General features: G+C 40.2%; 2 protein-coding genes across 5 annotated transcripts in view; both read right to left on the bottom strand.

The window, feature by feature from the left end:
- Nucleotides 1-15,064, bottom strand: part of prkd3 (protein kinase D3) — a 64,723-nt gene extending 49,659 nt beyond the window's left edge. For 2 of the 3 annotated variants that reach the window (XM_061696138.1, XM_061696139.1), the window contains exons 1-2: nt 14,759-15,064; nt 11,214-11,809 (exon numbers count right to left, since the gene is read on the bottom strand). In XM_061696138.1, coding sequence (XP_061552122.1) covers nt 11,214-11,501 — 288 coding nt within the window. In that variant the 5' untranslated portion in view covers nt 11,502-11,809; nt 14,759-15,064. Of the gene's footprint in view, nt 1-11,213; nt 11,810-14,758 lie in introns of those variants that run through there. The other variant, XM_061696140.1, reaches the window with a different exon arrangement.
- Nucleotides 15,065-15,634: 570 nt separating this feature from the next.
- On the bottom strand, nt 15,635-25,188 carry mocs3 (molybdenum cofactor synthesis 3). 2 transcript variants are annotated; one of them, XM_061697145.1, is made up of 13 exons: nt 25,012-25,188; nt 23,659-23,791; nt 22,272-22,364; nt 20,831-20,951; nt 19,504-19,578; nt 18,828-18,945; nt 18,637-18,745; nt 18,463-18,525; nt 17,469-17,632; nt 17,329-17,376; nt 16,719-16,815; nt 16,515-16,622; nt 15,635-15,847 (listed from the first exon to the last, which is right to left on the bottom strand). In XM_061697145.1, exons 1-13 carry the CDS (start codon nt 25,102-25,104, stop codon nt 15,690-15,692), a joined length of 1,380 nt encoding a protein of 459 aa, XP_061553129.1. In that variant the 5' UTR covers nt 25,105-25,188; the 3' UTR covers nt 15,635-15,689. The 2 variants fall into 2 exon arrangements, with proteins under 2 accessions (XP_061553129.1, XP_061553130.1); XM_061697146.1 differs by having other exon boundaries at nt 15,762-16,429.
- Nucleotides 25,189-25,210: the final 22 nt, after the last annotated feature.

Genomic DNA, 25,210 nt, shown 5'->3' with positions numbered 1-25,210 from the left:
ATGGTAAGTTCAGTTTTCAGCCAATATTTACCACAATACACAGTTACTAACAAGTGAATTCCAACATTTCCAAGTGAAAAATGTATTCTAAATACAGAGAAATCTGAAGTGGAAAAGCATCCTGGAATATGAATTGTATTAAACCTTGAAAGTTCCAATATTATAACCCCTTCTCATCCTTTACAATAAATGGGAATGTGTCAGTGTAAGCTGACCAAATGGTAAAACAAGCCATTTTGAAGGAGTCACGAACTTTTGTCCAACCACCATTGACAGCTACACACGAGGACTTGGACAACACTAAACAGGAAAGGCTCAACAAGCGTAAGCAATAGATGGTTATCTCGCACCATTCATTGAGCCCAAAAACTATACAGAACAGATGGGCTTGACCAGTGAAAGAAGGCTGCCCTAATGTGGAAGTACTTGTGAGAGGGCCACCAATGGGTCTATTCAGAGATCAATCTGATTTGGATCTGTTGGGGAGGTTCTCAGAAGCCTGGCTGGCTAACTTTGCAGCTTTTCAAGAGACCGATTTCTCACAATTCTCCAGGAGCTCATATAGAAGTTAGAGTATGAACTTGTACTCAAACCTACAACAATGTCCAAAGAGGCCTGCACAATTAATCACATTTTAATCGTGATCATGATTTTGGCTGCCATGATTAAGTTAACATGATCGTCAGCGTTTTTTTACATTTAAATTGCAGACTTGGCTGCATATAAAGCACTCTCTCAACCAGTAGTCAGCCAACCACCAGGGAGCGAAAACATGTTTAAGGTTTCATTAAACTGCCTAAATAACAAGGAAGTGCACCCTGCCTGCAGCGGGAGTCTTAAGTCACTCAATGGACTGATGAGAGCGAGTCATGTCGAGAGAAGAAAGTTCAGCAAAGATTGGAAATGAGGAGCATCATGGTGAGGAGCTAGGGCCTCGAAAAGGGAAAAACATCTGATGTCTGGACATGTCACATAACATATTGTCTAACTTCCATCCATCCATCCATTTTCTGAGCCGCTTATCCTCACAAGGGTCGCGGGAGTGTTGGAGCCTATCCCAGCTATCATCGGGCAGGAGGCGGGGTACACCCTGAACTGGTTGCCAGCCAATCGCAGGGCACATATAAACAAACAACCATTCGCACTCACATTCACCCCTATGGGCAATTTAGAGACATCAATTAACCTACCATGCATGTTTTTGGGATGTGGGAGGAAACCGCAGTGCCCGGAGAAAACCCACGCAGGGACAGGGAGAACATGCAAACTCCACACAGGCGGGGCCGGGGATTGAACCCCGGTCATCAAAACTGTTGAGGCAGACGCTTTAACCAGTCACCACTGTGCTGTTGTCTCACTTTTTAATACTTCATACTTTTTAAGGAGATGAAAGTAATATGACCACGGATTTCCTGTGCTCATATCCTTACACAACCTACAGTAATATAGCCTAGGGCTGGGTGATTCTATGATCCAGACATGCAAACACCAAAGGCATGAAAAAGGTGACAAAAAAAAATAAAAATACATTGTAGGGGGTCTGGGGGGATCCACTGGGCCCCCGCAGGAGATTTTTTATTTTTTTATTTTAACATTAACATCATTATTTTTTGGCGCAGATCGCCCAAACCTAACATAGCCTGTATTATTAGGATTGTATAGCCTACAATGTTAATTAATGCTGCAAATGCACAAATAAATGAATATGAAAATGGTTACTTTGAACCGAATACATTTAGTAACTTAGTTTACACCAACTTTAGAGTTAATTGGTACTAGACAGTAGCAAATAAACAATAATTGGTTAATAAACAACTGTAAACAATAAATTTATTTTTCAATACATTTTAATCCAAAATCTAATTTCATATAATGCAAGATCAAGATTCCAGATTCTTTATTGTCATTGTACAAGACATAATATAACACAATTCAGGTGCACTCAAGAGCCGGACTTAAATCAATATTAAGTAATAAGTACCATTCATTCACTTCAACTCGTGTTCAACTAACATTCTGCACACCGCATTTATACCATACACTCAGTACCAACATATGCCGTCACAGGACAGGATAGATGTCCACTCATCATAAAAGAGAATAAAATGCATGTTAGTAATTTAAAATTTTTAAAATACTTTTCCTTTTTTGTTTTTTTTAGGGGTTGGGGGTTATGATTATTCGATGAATTAGTCTATAGGATAATCGATTCTAAACACATTTGATAGTGACAACCCTAATATTGTTTGTTGAAAAGTAGCCCAATAATATTTTCCCTAACATGAGGAATAATGATGATTAATTGTGATTACAATATTGAGAAAAAATAAACATTATTATCAATTTGCCCGTAATTGTGGAGCCCTATCCCCAAAATAATTTGATGGGTACATATCCAGAAAGATCCAAACACTGGTTAACCATACCTTCCACATCTAAACACGTTAATTGTGAGCAGGTGATAGTATCATGTGTGGCTTGTGAAATGGGGACTAGTTTACCACTTTGTAAAAAGTGGACCTTCTCTCCTTGAGCCATCACCTTATCGTGGTGGAGGGGTTTGTGTGTCCCAATGATCCTAGGAGCTATGTTGTCTGGGGCTTCATGCCCCTGGTAGGGTCACCCATGGCAAACAGGTCCTTGGTGAGGGACCAGACAAAGCACGGCTCCAAAAACCCCTATGAAGAACAAAATATATGGATCTAGGTTTCCCTTGCCCGGACACGGGTCACCGGGGCCCCCCTCTGGAGCCAGGCCTGGAGGTGGGCCTCGAAGGCGAGGCCTGGTTGCCAGGCCTGCACCCATGGGCACAGCCCGAAAGGGTAACGTGGGTCCCCCTTCCCATGGGCTTACCACCTGTGGGAGGGGGCCATAGGGGTCGGGTGCAGTGTGAGCTGGGCGGCGGCCGAAGGCGGGGACCTAGGTGATCCCCGGCTACAGAAGCTGGCTCTGTAGCCGGCGCCTTTACGTTGGGGTTCACCCCAGTGGACGAGATGGTAGCCTCGCTCCGCCTTCGGGTGGGGGGACGGGTCCTGACTGTTGTTTGTGCCTATGCACCAAACAGCAGTTCAGAGTACCCACCCTTTCTGGAGTCCTTAGAAGGGGTGCAGGAGAGCGCTCTCGCTGTGGACTCCATCGTTCTGCTGGGGGACTTCAATGCTCACGTGGGCAATGACAGTGAGACCTGTAAGGGCGTGATTGGGAGGAACGGCCCCCCCCGATCAGAACCAGAGTGGTGTTCTGTTATTGAACTTCTGTGCTCACCACAGATTGTCCGAACACCATGTTCAAGCATAAGGGGGTCTACATGTGCACTTGGCACCAGGACATCCTTGGTCGCCGTTCGATGATCGACTTTTGTGGTCGCATGTCTTGGACACTCTGGTGTGTCTTGGACACTCTGGTGTCATGCCTGCACCCCTTATGTGTGTGTTAAATACAGAAATAGACCCTGTAACTGAGCCTGCGCCTTTTAATACGGTGCGCCTTATGGTCGTGAAAATACGGTAGTTCTCTGCCAAGAATTTGCAGCACAATGTAGTACTACACTGAAGGCACGCAACTATAAATTCAAACTTGCTGTACACTGAAAACCCATTGAAAAGAAATGCTTAAAAATCTGCGTTATAGCAGGGGTGCGAACAATTAACCGCGATGGGGTTCACTGTATATTCAAGTAAATACTATTATGAATGTTCAAAACTGCTGACAAAGCATTTCAGTACCAGTGAATGGACACATTTAAGTTGGGATAATGACCCATGTTTGTTGAATGACAGTGATGAATCACTTAGTGAAGCTGAACATTTTTTTCCTCAGCAGAGGAAACTGCAGTACAGAGGGACGGGTGGGTGCGTGGGTGGGTAATATTACCACATTACATATCAAATGCTTAACTGTCATTTTCTTGCTGACACACACAGGAGGTTCTGCTGAATGGTGAGATCTTGTGATGGCCTAACCAATGGTCAGCAATCCTCAGGTGAAAAGTGTTGGCGCAGTTCAGCACGCTGTGGGGGGAAAAAAAGGTTCACAATTGCCGTGCATTTCTTGCGAGTAGTGAGGCAAGGATGGATTGGAGCACAAAGGGCCTGCAGTCATAATTTCCACAGATATCAAAGCCATATGGCTGGTTTCATGAAGCAGCTGGTGCTGTGCACTGTATTTAGCAAGGTTTAACAAAAGAAATGCACAACAACGTGGTTGACTGTTCTGGGCATGTTCAGTCAAAATTATGTCAAATGATTTACTGTATGCTCAGCAGTACAGTCAAGAGTTTATTGTATACCGAGATAGACCAGTATCTCGAGAAAGATAGCAGAGGTGTAGACTAGTCACATGACTTGGACGAGAGTCGGACTCGAGTCATGAATTTGATGACTTTAGACTCGACTTGACAAAATGTCACAAGACTTGAACAGCAACAACTCCTGGCTTCGCTCGGACTCAAGCCCATCGTCTTGAAAAAACTTGACATTTTTATTGAGATATGTACACTCTGCAACTCTCTCTCGATAGCTCAGCATGCCTCAGGTTATTTTATTACAGGAATTTTCTGATTGATGTAACCATAACGTTCATGTTCTCAGCGGATATCATTCAGATGAAAGTGTCATACCATACTAAAGCATTATTACAGCTTATTTCTTTTAACAGTGAACGCCCTATTGGGCACGGTCATGTAGAGGAATTGACCAGGAGGTCACTCTTTCAGACACGACCTAAATAAATAAAAAATAGTCAATCAACAATAAATGTGGCAGTTACATATGGTACACATTCCAACAAGTATTGGTAACATTACACAGAAACGGCAATGAAAATTAACGTAATAAGGACAATTATTGCAAAAAATAAATGAATTAAAAAAAATCCAGATTGCACTGTGGGAATCGCGTGGCTTGACATCACGTATGCTCGTTTTCGTTAGCATTCGCAGGAGGCTTTGTGAGCGATCACGCAAATAGTTACACGGCGGGCTGGCCGTGCGCTGTCTGGGCTTCCTGTTCATTACAATCTGGTTTAGTCAGTGTAGTGTTCTGAAGAGTCAGTCTTGCATTTTTTTTTATTCACTTCATTTACCGATCAGGACACAGCTAGCATCTATTCGACATGTTGCAACATTCTTCTTTGTGTCCTTTTCTTCTTCACCTGTTATTAACATTATATTTTGCCCCCTTGTGTTCTGACTGAAATACCACAGTTGGATAAAATTGTGCCTTCGTAACAAGATGACAAACTTGTGTTCATCTTTTTTAATTGCCTTGTTTTTGATAAGAAATGCCAACATTAAACAGAAATCTATTTATATGTTTTATATATTTTTATTTGTTTGAAATTCCCTCACTCGAAATGTTTGTAGACAAAGTGCAGATCCTGCTATTTGCACAATATGAACTTAAGAAAAATACTGATTGTCTAAAAGAAGAAACCAATTGGTCGTTCATTATTAAGTGAAATGTCTAATTTTCTCGTGTAGATTAATAATTGCTCTTTAACCAAACAAAAATATATTTTAGCAGATTACTTGATTGTTCGATAGAATTGTCAGTAAGATACTAATTGCAGGTACTACTGGATGCAAATTCACATTTGTGGCAGGTCTGTTTAATGTCACTTAAGAAATAAAGTGAGGAAAAGTAAGTCATAGCATGCTGTATAACGTTTCATACAATAACTGAAAACGTATAAATAAGTACATAATATACTAATTCTACAGCAAGGTGGACGACTGGTTAGCACATCCGCCTCAGAGTTCTGAGGACCCGGGTTCAAATCCGGCCTCGCCTGTGTGGAGTTTGCATGTTCTCCCCTTTCCTCCCACATCCCCAAAACATGCATGGTAGGTTAACTGAAGACTCTAAATTGCCCATAGGTGCGACTGGTTGTTTGTTTCTTTGTGCCCTGCGATTGCCTGGCGACCAGTTCAGAGTGTACCCTGCCTCTTGCCCGAAAATAGCTGGGATGGGCTCCAGCACGCCTGCGACCCTAGTGAGGATAAGCGGTACGGAAAATGGATGGATGGCGATATTAATATATAAATATTAGCTATATTAAAATAGATTATTACTTTGTTGTTAAAATGACTCGAAAGGACTCGAAATTCAAAGACTAGGAATTGTGACTTGACTGTCTCGAATTGGGACTTGACTCGGGACTTGCAAAGTAGGTTTTACATGATCAGGATTTTTGGGGCAGATCACGATCACTGATCAGCAAGCTTTAAAAAAACGATAACCGACCACCGATCCAATCACAAGATGGAGCAATGTGTCTATTTACATGACTTGTTCATTTATTGTATAAACTTGTGTACTGTATACTATATCCATCCATTTTCTGTACAGCTTATCCTCACCATGGTTGCGGGCGTGCTGGACCCCATCCCAGCTCAAATTATTCTCTAGCGTTTTAGACAAAAGTTAAAACACCAATGAACTCAAGGATTGGCCACTGACATAAGTTTAGGTCAAATCAACATTACTAGACTTTACACCGATTTGATCGGGCTGATCGATATCGGACGATATTTTGCATTTTATGCTGATCGGCTTTAATGTCATAATTCGCCGATCCAATCAATGACCGCAAAAGAAATTTACTCCGCGTCGCCGCGTGCACAGTATATGTGAATCCAAAAGCTAGTTTATTTTTAGCCTTGTCGCGTGTCTTTTGACGTAGTACTGTAACTATCTGACAGCCAAAGAAGTTATTTTAAAAAAAATAAAATAAAAATAAAAAAACATTTAAAAACGTCGGCGGTGTGGCACAGACAACACGTCGGAGACGGGCAATGCATAATGCCCAGTCAGACTACAAGACAAATTTGCTCTTTCATGATTGACTACTGCAAGAAAATGTTGTATTCTGCATCCCGTTTTTTACAATCATTGGGCTTTATCTTGTCAACTCAAATGCGACCAGATACACTCGTTACCGTGGCGATGACAACAAGAGTGGAGCGAGCCAACGGTATTATGAGGACAAAATGGGGAAAAACGTGTGATGGTGCTCACCGGTGCTCAGGACAGGAGAAGACGTTCGTTTAAGGCTTGCTTGAGGTATGTTCACGTACTTTGAATACGATATGGCTCACAAGCAGGCAATAAAATGTTATGTAGCCTAGCAAGCTAGTGGTAGCACGAACGATTGGACGTAAACATGCCGCCGTTCTGTCGAATCATGGTCTAGGGTTTCGGTGTGGGTTAAGTAATTTAATTCAAAATAAAGTAATTTTATTACAGTAAGTTAGCACCCATTATTTCTGTCATGTAATGTTGGTTTGACCTGACTGATTACAATACACAATGTGACTAGAGCAGTGATTTCCAACTTTTATGGAGCCAAGTAACATATTTTACAATAGAAAAATCTCATGGCACACCAACAAACAAAAATGTCACAAAATGTGGATACATTCATTACCGTATTTACTTCCTGCCATCTAATAGAAGACAATTCATTTGTTCCGTCTGTCACAATGCCTCAATTGCATAAATAGAGGAACAAAGATACATTTATTGTAAATATAATTTTTGGAGCAATTAAGTACACAAGTATATACAGTAAATGAACAGGTCATTTAAATAGACACATTCCTCCATCTTGTGATCGGTTATCGTTTTTTTAAACTCGCTGATCGGTCCCAAAAACCCTGAACGTGTAAAGCCTAAACATTACTACTGACAGAAATAATGGGTGCTAACTTACTGTAATTAAATTACTTTATTGCAATTAAATTACTTTAATAAATACTGTTAATGACATGCTTACTCTAACTTTCTCACTGTCCCAGCTATATGGACGGGTGTTGTCCAGAGTTCGAGCCTCCACCACTCTCCCACTGCGTTGCTTGAACGCAGCATGCTCCTCGTGTACATTTTAGGTGCTCGATCAAATTTGTTGTGTTTAAGCATTTAGATGACGTTCCCCGTCGTACTTTAGTTGTGCACAGACTGCAAAAAAACTTACATGTTGTTTGTCTGAGACACCGCAAAAGAGTCCCACAATGACGACATGTTATTTCACCGACAAGATTGAAAAAACTTTATTGGCGGTCAGATAGTTACAGTACTGCGCAACAAGACAGGTGACTGGCTAAAAATAAACTAGCTTTTGGATTCATACGCAACGAAGACGAGAAGTTAAATGTCTTGTGCGGAGCCGATCGATGAAGTCATTGATCGGATCGGCGACTTATGACGAGAAAGCCGATCAACATAAAATGTTAATTATCGGCTGATACCGATAACGCCGATCAGATCGCTGTAAAGTCTATTGCAAAGCAATGACTTGGTTCCACCACTGATAAATGTGTATACTGTGTCCTGGTGCACATACATACACTATACATGGGACATGAGGCCATACTGTATTCAATATTTTTATTTATTTATTTATTTATTTTTTTAAACTCGGGTTAGTCTGTCAGCTCTTCTGGACTAAATGAAATCTTTCTTGACCTTTCTTACACTGGGACAAAGTCATGCTGGAAGAGAAAAGGGGCTTTCCCAAGTTGTTCCACCAAATTGGAAGCATAGTTTTGCCTCAAAATCATAAACACCAACCCAGAAAGTATAAAGATTCTACATGTTAAGAGGTACTGCCATTTACAGTAATGATGACCAGATGATATACAGAAACCATGTACAGTACATGCAAACAAACCAATACATAACTAACCAATCAATACAACCTGAAAAAATATTAACTGTGATATAAATCAGACTCAATACAATTAGCCTTAATATCATCCCCATGGGCGGCACGGTGGGCGACTGGTTAGCATATCTGCCTCACAGTTCTGAGTACCCGGGTTCAAATCCGGCCTCGCCTGTGTGGACTTTGCATATTCTCCCCGTGCCTGCGTGGGTTTTCTCCGGGTACTCCGGTTTCCTCCCACATCCCAAAAACATGCATGGTAGGTTGATTGAAGACTCTAAATTGCCTGTAGGTGTGGATGTGAGTGTGAATGGTTGTTTGTTTATATGTGTCCTGCGGTGGGTTGGCGACCAGTTAAGAATGTACCCCACCTCTCGCCCAAAGATAGCTGGGATAGGCTGCAGCACGCCCGCGACCCTAGTGAGGATAAGCGGTATGGAAAATGGATGGATGGATGGATCAACCCCGTGCTCATGAAGTTTGCTGCACATTTACTTTTCCTCACTTTGATCAATCACCATAAAATAACAGTGACCTTCCAAAATGCTGAGGTCTCAGCAGCTGATTGAAGTGGACTGTTTAATCACCCTCCATTTCTACAGGCCATGATAATTACAGTTCCAAATGGTGTACAGAACTGTAATCATAATTATACACAAGCAAAAATAAATGTGTGGATGCACTTTCATTAAACAGGATCTGCAGACCCTTAATTCCACTAAAAATTGACTTAAGCAGGACAATGGCACAATAACATGAGCAGGGGGCTGGGGACTCTTGTACACTGGATATTTGAAATATGCATTTGAATTCAAATGAATTGGCAATTAAACAGTGCACAAAGTGTTGTTTGTTGTGTGCAGTAATTTACTTTGTATTACTGGATAAGGGCAATTAACTGCTTTTAGTTCAAAACCACCACATAGTCACACAATTCTTGTAACTGAAATCAATTGTTAAGATTGACAGACTAAAAATGCCAAACAAAATTTTCAAGAATGCAAAAAAAAAAAATGTGGGAATATATAGGTTTACACACTGATTTTCTGGATAACGACACAATGCAAAGAAGCATTCATTATGAACCTATGTAGACAGAGACACACACAGTTTAGCAACTGAAGTTATATGTCAAGCAAGAAACATATTGGACAATAACAATTGGCCAATGGCTCCGATAGTGGTAAGTAAGCTCCTGCTCCAACCTTTTTGCTGGAACTGTTTCAGTATGATTTTATTTTTTTATTACATTTACAAAAATCTTTTGTTTTTTTGCGTTTTAAAATGTGCCTCAAAAAGGCACAAAAAGTGGGACATCAGCTGAGTAAGTATCAAAAGAAAGAACTAAACAAAGAATACCTTTCCATCCATCTATCCATTTTCCGCATCGCTTATCCTTACCGGGGTCGTGGGCGTGCTGGAGCCTATCCCAGCTATCTTTCGGGCGAGAGGCGGGGTACACCCTGAACTGGTCCCCAGCCAATCGCAGGGCATATATAAACTAACAACCATTCGCACTATAAAGAAGGGTACCAATGATGGCAAAGAGGAACCTGTGTGATAATGACCATAGACTGTAAATGGAACGTGGAATGTTGGTAGCCTAGCAACAAGAGAGGTAGGCACATTTTCTGTCTCGTTGGCTCTGTACAATATAGCTGAAGCAACAATAAAATTACATCAATAATAATAATCAAGAAGAACGGAATGTATGCTGCACAGACTGTTTTGTTTAGTGTTCACGTGACGATACGCACTTCCCAGGCTTAAAGAAGTCAACTGCTTTCAACGAATGACAGTTACAAAAATGAAAAGGTTGCAAAAACATTTCTGTTTTGAAACCTCCTTAACCTAATAAAATTCTGATTTTTGCTTTCATTTTGGATTCTCGTTAAAAAAACGATCCATAAACAAGTAACACTATTTTCACTGGTTGTACACTGATAAAACATGCTCATTTGCTCTTGGAATCGTACATCTGCATTATAATTTAAATGTTACAGAGTAATACTTTTGAACATAGTTAACTGTGAATAATATGTATGCTATCTGTCAAAGTTACTGTACACTTACAAAAGAGGCATGATCAGGCTAACAAAATTGGTGACACTGAAGCGCATACAATCTAACATGAGATAGTACAGTGAAAAAATAGACAATTATTTCCATCAGTAATGAAGGCTAAACATGCGCTTTAGAAGCTAAGGGCATCAAAGGTAAAACCACAGAGTAGCGATTAAGCATGTTTGTGTAACTTGGAGGACCATTGCATTTTACCAGACAGGTCCACCACTGCTATTGTGTGTGTGCTTCTGCTGTGTCAGTTTCAGGGCAGGAGGCCCAGATGTTTGTTTTGGAACACCTCAATAGATGAATATGGTCAGTTGACAACACACATGCTGATGCAGCATGCTGGTCCACTACTGCCTTCAGAATAGCTGCTTAAATTGTAGTGGGTATGAATGTGTTTGTGAAGAGCTTTTAACTTCAGAAGATGTCAGACATGGGTATTATACAACAACAAGAAAACAGGTTTTAGTTGAGATTCTTACCTTCTGGTCCACTATAGAGCACACCAGGTCCTTTACAGCGGACAGGGATAGGTCATTACCCTCCAGGTTCACTGTCTCTCTGGTCAACCCAATTTGCAGCAGGAAAGACACCCCATGGAAAGAGCTACGGGAGTTGGTGGGGCTGGGGACACTGTGGTTTCCGTTGGACAGTCGTGTGTAGAGCGGTCCAGCCGACGATGGGGACAAAGCAGTTGGCAAGGTCGGGTGGTGCGGATGGAGAGAGTGGAGGAAGGCTCGAGGTAAGAACGGGGGAGAGGAGGCAGACATTGGCTTTTTTCCAATGGCGACGTGTAACGCTGAATACTGGACGGTTCAGTGACAGGATTTATGGCAAGGAATATCTTCAGTACTCCTGAGTTTTAGTGAGTTAGCATTGTATGGTTTCCCACTGTGTCACCTCGGATTTACAAATAAGGGGGCAAGCCGCTGGTCCCAACTGAGGTCACACCCTTGTTCACAAGATGGCAAAACAAGATGGAGTAAGTCTCTGGAATATCACTGCAACAAATGTCATATCTTGAAGTGGTACCCCTTGCCTTTATTGAAGTCACTGATCCACTCTGACCACAGGAAGCCTGTCACCAAAACCACAAACATACATGCATTTGTAATATGAACAAAGCGAGGAGCTACACTTACTAAAATTTAAAATAAAATAACTATTTCAGGGTTCTTTCCATTTCTTAGCCCAAATAATTTTGCACATTTAGTATTATGAAACTTAAATACCAAAAACGACCCTGCAATAAAAGGATTAGTGCATACGTACACACCTGTATTCCCCAGTGCTTAACCTCAGTGTGGTATGCGCAGTGTTGTACCTGAACGAAGTCAATTAAGTTAATGAACTCGTTCATATGTAGGGCGAACATGAACTGAATGTAGCGTATTTCGCCTGATGAACGTTTTTGTAAATGCACTCATTCCGGCGTCTTTGAACAGCAGGTAATTTTTGTTCCAAAATGTCAGGTTTCCTTTAGATTCTAAGAGGTGCAGCATTACTAGCCTTTACGATAGTGAAGAACCATACAGATCAATTACATGGAAGTTAGACCATCCCATGTGACCTTACTCAGACAATCAAGTCTGCATTTCAGGTGGTAATCACCGACTGCGCGCAGACTAAAGACGGAGAAAGGGAGAAAGTTAGAAAAATGACCGATAAAGAAAGACATTTGGAAAAAAATGACACTCCCAAAAAAAAAAAAAAAAAAAGGATGGAATGGACCAGTCTTTTCTTTTCTTTTTTTTCCCTAAACAAGCAGATGCAGAAACAACAAGCATTGTTTTTTTTTTTACGTAGTACTTGGTGTAAAATGTTTGAGAACCACTGCCCTAGAACATTATTGCTTACTTACTTTAAATGATAAAATGATATTACATCTGAAGCCACCCAGGAAAAACTCTACCATGTCAGAATTTGATGCAGTTGACCAAAAAACTGTAGAGAAAACGGTTCAGCAGCTGAATCCATCAACGAGCTGTCTTGACTAAATACCATCTGACTTTTTCGACGCTATTGCGAAGTCTGTGCTCACTGATTTGCACCAAATTATCAATTGCTCACTTCAGTCAGGCGAGTCTCCTAAAGCTCTTAAAGTCATTAAGCCTCTGCTAAAAAATAGAACACTAGACGCTTCCATGTTAGCAAGCTATAGAACCATCTCAACTCTCCCTTTTATAGCCAAGATTGTTGAAAAAGTTATTTTAAAATCAACTCAGCAATTTCTTGAACCTAAATGGACTTTTTGACAAATTTCAATCAGGGTTCCGAACTTATCACAGTACAGAATCTGCTCTTATCAATGTGCTAAATGATTTAAGGTTGAATAGTGACTCGGGAAAAGTGCCAATTCTGGTCTTGTTGGACCTCAGTGCGGCTTTTGAAACGTTAGATCATAATATACTGCTGAAGTGGTTGGAAACATGGGTAGGACTAAATGGGACAGGCCTTAAAAGGTTCAGTTCCTACCTTGAGGAAAGATGTTATTTTGTAACCATTGGAAGTGTTCAATCTCATCGAATGGCAATGGCCCATGGGGTCCCGCAAGGGACAGTTCTTGGCCCCTCCTGTTCGGCCTGTATATGCTACCCTTGGGTCAAATTCTTCAAAACTTTAATTTTGACTATCATAGCTATGCAGATGACACACAGATATATCTAGCAGTGTCTCCAGATGACTACAGTTCAATTGAGATGTTGTGTCACTGTCTAAAACAGATAAATAACTGGATGAGCCAAGATTTTCTTCAATTAAACCACAACAAAACGGAGATGATTGTTTTTGGCAATAAAGAAAAGAGGATTGCTGTTAGTAAATACCTGGAGTCACTCTCTTTAAAAACCAAAGGCCAAATCTGAAACCTTGGTGTTCTGATAGATTCTAACCTGACTTTCAACAATCATATCAAATCAATTACTAAAACTGCCTTCTACCATCTGAAGAACATATCCAGCGTGAAGGCTTGCATGTGTCAAGCAGACCAGGAGAAGCTCATCCATGCTTTTATCTCAAGTAGACTTGACTACTGTAATGGTCTTCTGACTGGACTCCCTAAAAAGAGCATTGAACAGCTGCGGCTCATTCAGAATGCTGCAGCTCGGGTTCTGACCAAAACAAAGAGGTCAGAGCATATTACTCCAATTCTAAAGTCTTTACACTGTCTTCAGTCAGCTGTAGAATAGATTTTAAAGTTCTGCTACTGGTCTATAAATCACTAAACGGTTTAGGTCCTGAATAGATGAATGAAATCCTAATGGAATATAAACCCAGTAGGGCTCTGAGATCGACAGACTCAGGTCAAATAGTGGAGCACAGAGTCAAAAGCAAACACGCTGAAGCAGCATTTAGGTATTATGCTGCACACAAATGGAATAAAGTGACGTCAGCCCCAAGTGTGCATGCTTTTAAATCCAGATTAAAAACTTTTTCCCGTACTTTTTAGAGGATTTCCACTTTTAAATGATATTTCTTGCACTGTACACTGTTTTAATTGTATTTTTTTGTCTTTGTTTTAAATGTTTATAAGCTGGGTTTTTTTCTTCGTTTTTAAATGCTTTTAATCATGTAACACGAGTTACCTTGTGTATGAAATGCGCTATATAAATAAATTTGCTTTGCTTTGCTTAGTTCATTAGATTGTTTTCATAAATATATATTCACTGGTTCGACCGAAAGGTATTTGTTGAAGCTCTCCACATCGTTATCGTGAATGTCAACTTTTTAAACGTCTGGTGAGTTTCGGACCGTTTAGCATGAATGAAACCAATAGTAACGTACGTTATGGTATACGGAAAAACATATTTCCGACATTTAAGTCTGAAATTAAGGCTTGGAGACGGTAATCGTCCCACCTTCGATTGATATGCTGGCAGAACACAAACCGAGAGCACACAATAACAACATAAATTACACAAGCTTGCATATGCACGTCAAGGGGACGTTTCGCTTCGGTGGAACTTTCTGTCTGCCGTTCCGAAGACAGCCGTCTCCTTGGATGTTGTTTAAAAAGCGAAGCTTTTACCTTCACAGTCAGCGAAGGACGCATTTCTTTCCAATGCGAGTGGACCGAACAAACTTTGAATCTCCATCAACTGCGGAAAGCGGCGTCTCAAGTTTAACTTGCACTTGGTTGAAAGTCTTCGAGAAAAGCCCAATTTAAATGAAACAAACAACAAAACAAAAGCTCGTGTAAACGCTTGCTATGACCAACCGAACCGTCCATTTATTTTTCTCCTATCGTTGTTTTAGATACTGTAGTAAATTCATGCGCATCTTATTATCGTTCCAGCTGTGACGACTCCTCTTGCGCCACTAGAGGGGAAGGTAGTGTAGTGATGCTCGCTGGGAGTTGTAGTCGTTCTGTAGCGTACCTACAATAGACCTCACGTTTAGACTGCAAAATTCTTGACTACAACCCCTGTGAAACAATGGCGCCACTGAGGAACAAACTGTACCGCGCATGCGCAAACCTTTTCCGTTAGTTCAATTTACCCATTTCGAGTGGAAAAATGTTTTACGCGACCTGGAGCAGTTCATAACACACTTATAAAAAATATATAACAGTCACCGAGGGGCTCAGAACAGGCGTCACCATTACTTAAGTGTATTAATTTAGCATTACTCGAATGAGTAGCAGTAATTTTCTATCTCTTGAGGTTGCACGGAATTGAGGGGGTCAGGATGGTGGTGGTGGATTATGGCAACACGTGTACGTATAGAACTTGAATGTATTAAATAAAGCGATGTTCAGAAGACAAGTGGGCCCTTATTGTTCAAGAATGCATGTTATCTAACTGCCAGTCTGCATTCCCCCCATACACCCTCCAAGTCAATAAACGGTTTAACTGCTGGACTCACTCTGACCTCTTTAAAGGATGACAAATAACACAAAGACTAATAATAAAAAGATGACGTTTATTTTTCAGAAAACATAGATAGAAGGTAACATTATATTAATATTGTGGGAATGCGGGGTCTATCCTCTGCGCCCACGCCATCAGGCCTCCACAGATGTCTTTCACTGTAATATTGTCCACTTCTGATCCACTCATCTCCCCTAGAATCTGCACAGCCTTCTGAGAGTCGTTGCCCAGCTTACAAATCACATAAACTGGAAGAAACCACAAAGATCATTTTTGGTGAATGAATCACATTCCTGTGGCTCTATATAAGAACTACAGGGGACAACATGCAGTTTGTATACAGATTATATTCAAGAAAAGGATGCTGTTTTGGCTGCATGGTCTGTATTTCCCATGTTTTGGGGAGAACTATAAGTTATGTGTTATGATGCAGACCAAACAAACGGCTAAAAACATTATGTTTATGTACGTACTGTATGAGTGCCACTATCCCATGATGTAACTGCAGTTTTTAATTGCAGTATTGCCATTTATTCAAGCACTGATTCACAATTATTTCAGTGTCCAGTCACCACTATTGTTATATATAGTTTAATCCAATACAATATGTGACAAATGAGTGTAGTGTGCACTAGCACAAAATCTGTACAGTTAAATTTATCTCATTGTTAAAGTAGCAAAACTGAGTCAAAATATTGTTGTTGTTGTTGTTTTTAATATTCAGTCCTCTAAAGCCAACCAGCTGCTCAGGTTGGCCATACTTGTTTTGGAAAAGGGGTCACCTGGCAACCCCATTGCAATCTGCTAGCGTTCCAAAACGTGCAGCCAGCCTAGCAGTGGGAAAGCACACAGCAGACTGTGAATATGGTTAGTTTCAGACGACGTGCAGATAAAGCCATCATTTTGTTATGTTACCTGGAGGCCAGCAGACACCAACTATCTGCTGTTTCAATTGGCCGATGCTGTCCTCAAGTAATTGCATATGTTCGCGCTTCCTCTTTTCTAAACTTGAGAGTGGTATGTCTGGCAACAATGTTAGGAGAAAAATCCAAAGAAAATGGGCTCCATCCGGTCACATCAGACTGTTTTATGTTATGTCTCCAGTCACCGAAAGGATACTGAGCGAGCTGGGTAAATGGCATATGTCCACCTCCACAAGAGGGCGCACATCTAACAGGAGATGGGGCTCTGCACCGTCAACAATGGATTTGTAATCCTGGAATTACAATGATACAGTCTCCTGAATGCATGTAACATTAACCAAGTGATTAATGAGGGAGTGGTTTTAGCTTAAGGAAAATGGATTTATATCTCCTAGTTAAATACGGAAATGTAAATGGCTTTGCAAGTATTACTCAGGTTTGAGTTGTAGCATGTTACAATTATTTTAACTGGTTTTCCTAAAATCATTTGAATCAAAACTACTTCTTAATGGAGCCATGACACAAATTCAATTCAACAGTGATCTCTATCTCTGCACTTAATGACCCTTTAAAAACTTAGATTGTGCAGTCATGTGTATGCACAACCCACATGCAGCATTATGCATGCCAAACACAGTGTGTTATTCTTTTCAGTGGAAAATGTACTAGCGCATTTAAGGTTTCCTATGAGTGCTGTGATACAATCAGTTTATCAATTTTCATAAATTCTGGGAGAACAGTACTAGTAATCGTTGAATAAACAGCACTTAATACAGGGGGGATGTAACGGCCAAAAGGTTCCCCACCTGCACTGAGATCCTCTGATCACTGGACAGGAGGTTGAGTCTGTGACACTGAACACACAACAAAATTGTACAATATATCAAATTAACAACCACAATTGATTATTTTATGTAAAACAATGTTTCATAATATCAAAGGCAACCTTATCTGTTGCAGCAGACCCACAGAAGGCTTCATAGTCGACTAACTGAGTTACGCTGGGCTTTTCCCCACACACGACACATCCTGAATGTTTGGGCCGCAACCTGATGGACTTGACCTTCGCACTTTGAGCGTCAAACATCACCAGCTGCTGGCCACAGGAAGCTGGCATGTGTGGTTAAGTAAAACGCTTTGTAATGAAAAAATAAATTTCTTTTCTGCTTTAGTTACGAGGCACAAACCACTTACCATTTTCCTCAAATTGTGGCCACAATTTAACAAGATGTCTTAATTGTCACACCTGAAAGGGGATAAATTTACTTTTGATTATTTGTATGCAAATGGGTCTCTGAAGTGCCTGCCCACCCATCAAGTGTGAAATAGCTACCTATTTCTCAAAATGTATCTGAGTGCCTCCGCACTACCAATGCACTGTTATGCAACAGCTAATTTACATAATAACTACCATACCTTCACACCAATTTTCTCCATCAATGAGTTGAAAGCTAGGCTGGCCGAAGTTCCAGTGTTTGGCTAAGACCATGCAACAGAATCACAGTGTAGTGTATGAACTGCTGCCTCCACAAATTTAAATGTTTTCGTTGACTTTAAGGGCGCTTATTTTTATTTATTTTTCCTGCATATCTTACGTTAATAGTAATTTTGCATGAATACTCAACACTGCTTTCGTTGTGCTATTCTGGCAGGTGTGTCTTATGTAACAGTCATGTTGAGAACAATTAGTTCCACTTCCAACTGTACTGTATCACTGATAGAAAGCAAGAATAAAAGGACATACAAATAAAAAATGCTCATGTGAAGTAATTTCATATTCATTTGTGACACAGAACAAATATCGACTTTGACCAATAAGGCAAATTAATGATCCTCATCCAGCATTTGTTAGGATTCCTACATTTCCGACAGGTAAATATTTCACAGATGAAGTCTGAAATGTACAACAACAACAGTATGTTATGCCAGAGTTAAGATACAGCCATGTCCAGAGGCTATCTTGAGGACCTCCAATGCTTGAAAGCAGCCCATTATGCCTGGAACTTAAAGAAAAGTGGAACATTTTACTAGCAACCAACGTTTAACAGGCTGGAGACGCTGGAGAAAGACGAGTCTACATAGTTAATGGGTTCTGGGAATGAGGCTCGACTTACCCACTCCTAACACCCCTCCATCAGAACAGTTTGTCACTGTCTCTGGGGGTGGAGGTACTGGGTAGAGGCATCTGTAGCAAGGGCCTCCATCATAGTTATAGACGGTCAACTACGGACACAAGCAAACACAACATTTAAAGGCTGTGAAGGATGGTGATGCCGGTGAGATTTGCAAGATGAAAATGTTTTACCTGTCCCTCCATTCTGAGGGCACTCGCTGATACTAGAGGCTTGCCACTCAGCACACAGGTATCATTCACAAGATAACGAGTAGGAACATTGTCTGAACAATCAGCCACAATGTCATATATGAAGTCCATGAAGTCAAGGCATGTAAGCAATACTCTTATCTTTTAAAGGTATTTTGGCTAGTGAGGCCTCCATAGAGTGACTCTTTAACATGGACTTCGTATAAAAGTGTCAATTTCATTCCAGAAAACATCTTGGTTTTGACCGAGTTTGCCATCCGCTTTGTCCATATTTGGCTAAGACCGCCCCCTTTCCACTGATTAGTTGCCTCAGGGTAGAAGACCCATTTGAGAGGGCACACGTTTGTTTTGTTGACAGCGCTGGCTCGGGAGCGGAAAGGGAAGGCACAGATCTTCGCTATTGACGTAGATAAACTCGAGAAATTCTCATGACCTGACTTCAGGACTCTGCAAAAAAACGTCTCGAGCTCAGGAACGCATGGACGATTTTTATCCATATTCCACGTGTTTACTGAGCCACCACAGAGCCAATAATACATCCAAAATATTAGAAAACGTTGGTTTGGCAAAATATCCATCCATCCATTTTCTGTCCCGCTTATCCTCATATCACCCCTTTAAATTTCCAAGACAACCAAAACTTGAGTGAACAGGATACTGCTGAATGAGTTGCAAGGCGTTCTCAGGTGAAAGCTGTAGGTGGTAAGGGATACACTCTACTGTTGAGTTCAACCTGAAAGATTACAATGAAAAGTACAAATGAAGAGAAAATTAACAAATTCTATTAATCTCTCGTCACATACTACATTTCATATACATAAATCAACAAAGTGCAGTGAAAGCTCTAAAGTCAAAGGCCCCCTGAGGTTATACAATTAGGAAAAAAACGGAAACGGACGGAAAAATCCTGGTGTCATCAAGGGCCAGTTCGCTGGCCCTTACTGGCCGAGTGAGGACAAATTAAATTATTTTATTTGTTAAAGAAGCAGTCCCATTGTTTAAATTACATCAGATAGCACGGTTGATTCTGAAGGCACTGCACAGATTAGATTGACATTGCAACACAGGCTGAAATATGATTGGAGATTAAAAATAATAATAATAATAATCTAACATCCACATACATCCATAGGCATATGCAGCCAAGAAAAACACTACGAAATGAAGAGAATAGACTGTTGGGATAAAAATGTTGTCTATTTTATGAAACAAATATTATAGTTTATATTGTAAATGCACAGTAGGGCAGTGATTCTGACAAGTGTTTAGGCCAGCACAGAAGGTAGGCTTTACTGGCCCTGATCCCCCACCACTAATTTTAACAGTGATTATCTTCTTTTTGCACTTGTGTGGCAGTTAAGAATGGAAAAACTTTACTTTTAAAATGCCTGCACAGTTAATACATGTTTTACGTTGGTGGTAGTTTGATACTGGAATGGATTAGTTCACGTTCCATCATTACCTGTAGGAAATGATTTCAAAATTGGACCAAATCTGACATCAAACCACATCTTGAAATGTTGTTCAACCTTACAGGTCCTACTGTAAATGTACACTGCTGTCAGTGTGAGTTCGTAGTGGTAAAATGGTACCCTCGTGTGGCGAATGCCAACCCATGTGCATACTAACCACAGTGGGGGCAAGAGGCACCAAAAGAAACTGCCTCTGAAACAACATGTTTACACAATATTTGCAGACTGGAGTCAAACACACACCTAAATATAACCTGCGGTGAGACTGGAAAGCGCCTGAATACATTACACTGCAACCATCAGGGTCAGAAACAGCAGTTCAATTACACAATTTTCCGAATTATGGAATGTTTACTAATAATATTACCAAAATAGCAACTTCCTTATTTGAGATTTGAAGTCTAGATTTTTCAGAGTTTTAATGTACTGTGCATTAGGTACAAAATCCATATAAAATAGCTGAAATAAATGTGATTTTGACATAAACGTGACTGCGCAGGGCGCCAACATCACCTTCTAACTGCATTGGCTGCAGACAGAGCTTTAGCCTGACCCTGGTTCTCCTCGCCATGTAGCACTTGTCTATGCAGATTACTGATCTCTACCTCATCATAGTCCAGTAGACCAAGACGCCCTGCGGAGAAACACGGATGGAATAAATCAATGCCAAATCCTAATAGCGATAGAAAACCATGTAAAATAGAATGAGATCTGCTATGCATAAATGTATTTCCAACTTTAATTCAATTGCAGTAGAAACCTAAAAGCCAAAAGCTCTGGGGTAAAATTGTCAATAAAATACACTTCTAAATTAAAAAATAACATCAAGGTTTTTACATTTCACAACTTGTAACGCATGCTGTTACACAAGATGTCAGCATACTGCACAAGATCATCAGGAGTTTAGCTCAGCATCAAGAGGAATTACATTCGTTGGCTCTTTTTTTAAGTTAAAAAAAACAAAAAAAAAAGATAAAATTAAAAATACTCAGAGACATATGTGTGTGTATATATATATGCGGTGCAAAACAAATAAAAACAGATGATTTGTTAATCCTTTTCAACCTACTATATATTCACTTGAACACACTACAAAGACAAGATATTTAATGTTGGAACTGATTAACATTAGGGTTTGTTTTTGCAAATATTTTCACATTTTTTAATTTGATGCCTGCAGCATTTTCCCAAAAATCTTGGCCAGGGGCATGTTTAGAAGGGCATGTTTATATCACCTTTCCTTTTAACAACATTCAATAAGCGCTTGGGAACTGAGGACACTAACTGCCGAAGCTTAGTAGGTGAATTCTTTCCCATTCTTGCTTGATGTAGAACTTTAGTTGCTCAACCGTCCGGGGTCTCCGTTGTGGTATTTTGTACTTTGTAATGGGCCACATATTTTCAATGGGATAGGTGTGGACTGCAGTCCACACCATTCTTGTACTCACACTATTTTACTACGACGCCACGCCGTTGTAACGAGGGCAGAATATGGCTTGGTATTGTCTTGCTAAAATAAGCAGGGGCGTCCCTGAAAAATATGTTGCTTTAATGGCATATGTTGCGTCAGTCCATCTCAGATGAGCTCAGGGCCAGAGAAGCCGGCGCTGTTTCTCAAAGTTGTTGATTTACTATATGGATTTCACTTTGCATGGTAGAGTTTTTAACCCGCATTTGTAGATGTTGCAACGAACTGTGTTAACTGACAATTGTTTTCTGAAGTGTTCCGAAGCTACCGTGGCAATAGCCTTTACACAATGATGCCGGTTTTTAATGCAGTGCCGCTTTTGAACATTAAATATCTTGTCTTTGTGGTGTATTCAACTGAATATAGGTTGAAAGGGACATGAAACTCATTGTATTCTGTTTTCAGTTAGGTTTTACACAACGTCCCAGCTTCATTGGAATTTGTACATATAATATTAAAATTTTAATTTGCAAGTCAATTACCTACCTATGCCTGATGCTGCTAGATACTGAGCCAAAGGACAGCCCAGTCCTCCACAACCCACAACCAGTACGGATGTCTTCGATAGATTTAGCTGTCCTGCGAACAAATCAAGACGCCACTGTCGCGTACTGTGCCATGCAATACTCATTCTCTGGCGTGTACACTGTGTGCCAAATGATTATGCAAATGATATTTTTCTCAGCCTTCCCTAAGCAGTTGATACAAATGACAGTCGGCATAATTTTGATGTTATCAACTGTCAGAATATAATTCAAATGTTTTTGAACAATACTTCCAATGATAACAGTACTTTCTTGAAAAATTAGAAAAACTCAAAATGCACGGGTCCAAACTATTATGCACAACATAGTTTTAAGATATTTAACAGGTTTTAAAGACCTGAAAATAGTTATTGAATTTGCAGCATTAGGTAATATTTACTGAAATCAAAAGCTATCAAGTTACATTTCGACATGTTACCGCTTATTTGATAGCAGTTTCACAATTCTTACATCCATTAAACTTGTGACTTTTTGGAGAGTTTCTGCTTGAATTTCTTTTCCAATGATGCTTCGTCATGCTTGAAGATGATTTTGTTAATAAAAACATGCTTCTTCTTTTTGTACCATGGAGGAAAGTGGTCAGTCAGAATTCCACATACTTTTCAGAGGACATTCAAGAAGAATTTAATGGATATAAGATTTGTGAAGCTGCCATCAAATAAAGGGTCCTATGTCAAAATGTAACTTGATCTGTTATGACGTTTTTGATTGAAATAGCTTTTAATTTCAGTCAATGACCTCCTAATGCTGCAACTTAATTCATACATTTATTAATTTCCGTATGCTTATCCTCACTACGGTCGCGGGCGTGCTGGAGCCTATCCGAGCTGACTCTGGGTGAGAAGCGAGGTACACCCTGAACTGGTCGCCAGCCAATTGCAGGGCCCAGATAAAAAAAAAAAAAAAACAACCGTTCGCACTCACATTCACACCTACGGCCAATTTAGAGTATTCAATTAATCTACCACACATGTTTTTGGAATGTGGGAGGAGTACCCAGAGAAAATCCACACAGCCACAGGGAGAACGTGCAAACTCCACACAGAATTGTGTGGCAAATTCAATGAATTACTATTTTAAGTTCTTTAAAAACTGTCAAACGTCTTGAAACTCGTATTGATTAAACGTAATCATTTGGAACTGTGCATTTTAAGTTTTTGATTTTTCAAAAAATACTGTTATCGTTGGGAAGTTTGCTCGATAACATTTGAATTATATTCTGACAGTTGATGACCTGAACAATACACAGACTGTCATTTGTATCAACTATTGAGAAAAATATCATTTGCTTAATAATTTGGAACCCAGTGTATAAGAGGAATTGTTACCTTGCACACCCAACTCAGGCAGGAGGAGCTGCCTGCTGTACCTCAAGATGTCTTCATTGGAGAGAGCTGCTTTGCCTTTTAGTGGAGTAAGAGGCGTCACTCTGTCATGGAGCTCTGGGACTAAAGTATTGTTCTTCGAGAAAACAAAAAGCAATCACCATAGCATTCTCCACATCTCCTCCACACTTTGACCTTACAATCTAATTGCCATAGGCAGAATATGGACTCATCGGTGAACATAATATTCCTCCATATGTTCAGGTTCCAGTGCACATGACAGTGAAGGGCAGTCATGGAAAGCCTTCTGGCAGCCCTGTGAGACTGAAGATGGGCTGTCTGTCTGTTCAGGATTGTCTGAGCAGAGAGCCGTCAGCCATACGGTGCTAAAAACGTTGACATCTAATCCGTTGAAGACAATTTACAGTACGGAAGTGCTGACAGTGTGAGGAAAATATCTTTGTGTGTTGTCTTCTTGGGACGCACACATCGCGGCCTATCTCTGACATCCCCCATTAAAAAATGCATTCCCAACAATGCCACAATTTGGTTTTGCGGAACACCAGCTTAAAGTTGGCCCTATTGCACAGACACTAGCCACATCATTCAAATTTAGCATGCCAATTCTTGGAGCACACACCTACTGACCACTGTAGCAGGGCCGTGCTCATGCTGGGGCACCAAAAGCTCAAAACAAAAGTCAATGGCAAAAGAAAAATAAGCTGTTTGGTACGAACAGAGAAGAGATTTTCATGGCTGCAACCCACATACTTTGCTCGGATGCTCATCCCACAAATGCATGTTCCTTAGATGAGTGGTAACATTTATAAAGGAAATAAAAAGGCTGTCCAACGGAATTTTTAATTTTGTTTTTTGTTAGGAAGCACAGTTACCATAAATATTTCACAGAGCGCAAATTTCCTTACCTTATGTGCTATTATTTATCATACAGACTCATTAAAGAAAGAAAGAAATCTTGTCACATGACCAATTCCTTCCTAATTTCTATATTAAAAAATATATATTATTTCTTTTGTAAAATTCTCATTTCCTGAGAACTTTTGGTTTCCGTTAGCTTTAAGCTGTCTTCATTACAATTATTTTACTGTGTGTACTGAATCAATATAGGAGTTTGACTTTTGAAATTGAGTCTACTGATATACATTAATTTCCCCACGATATTCTAATTTATTGAGACGTACCGATAGCTGCTGTATACAGACAGAAAATCAGTCAATATAACTAGATAGTCCCACGGTAGAAATTGAATTAGCATTGTTGGCTGACGATACACAAGCAACATTGCAAATAAATATTACTGCATGTCAGGTTGGCAGTCACCAAAACACACTGTACCTTTTCGAATATGGCCAGTTTATGCTTCAGATTAGCAATCTCTTTCTCTTTCTCTCTTAGCTGTGCTTTCAAGTAGCCCACTTCCTCGGCCATCGCCAATACAACTCAACGATTTAATGGTTTAATGGTTTAGCTAGAGAAGACTACGTATGGACCACACGAGCTCAAGAAGCACATTTCCGGTTTAGTCACGTGAATA

This window comes from Phycodurus eques, chromosome 14, assembly GCF_024500275.1.
Source record: "Phycodurus eques isolate BA_2022a chromosome 14, UOR_Pequ_1.1, whole genome shotgun sequence".
NCBI lineage: Eukaryota > Metazoa > Chordata > Actinopteri > Syngnathiformes > Syngnathidae > Phycodurus > Phycodurus eques.
This window is presented reverse-complemented; position numbering and strand designations above follow the sequence as displayed.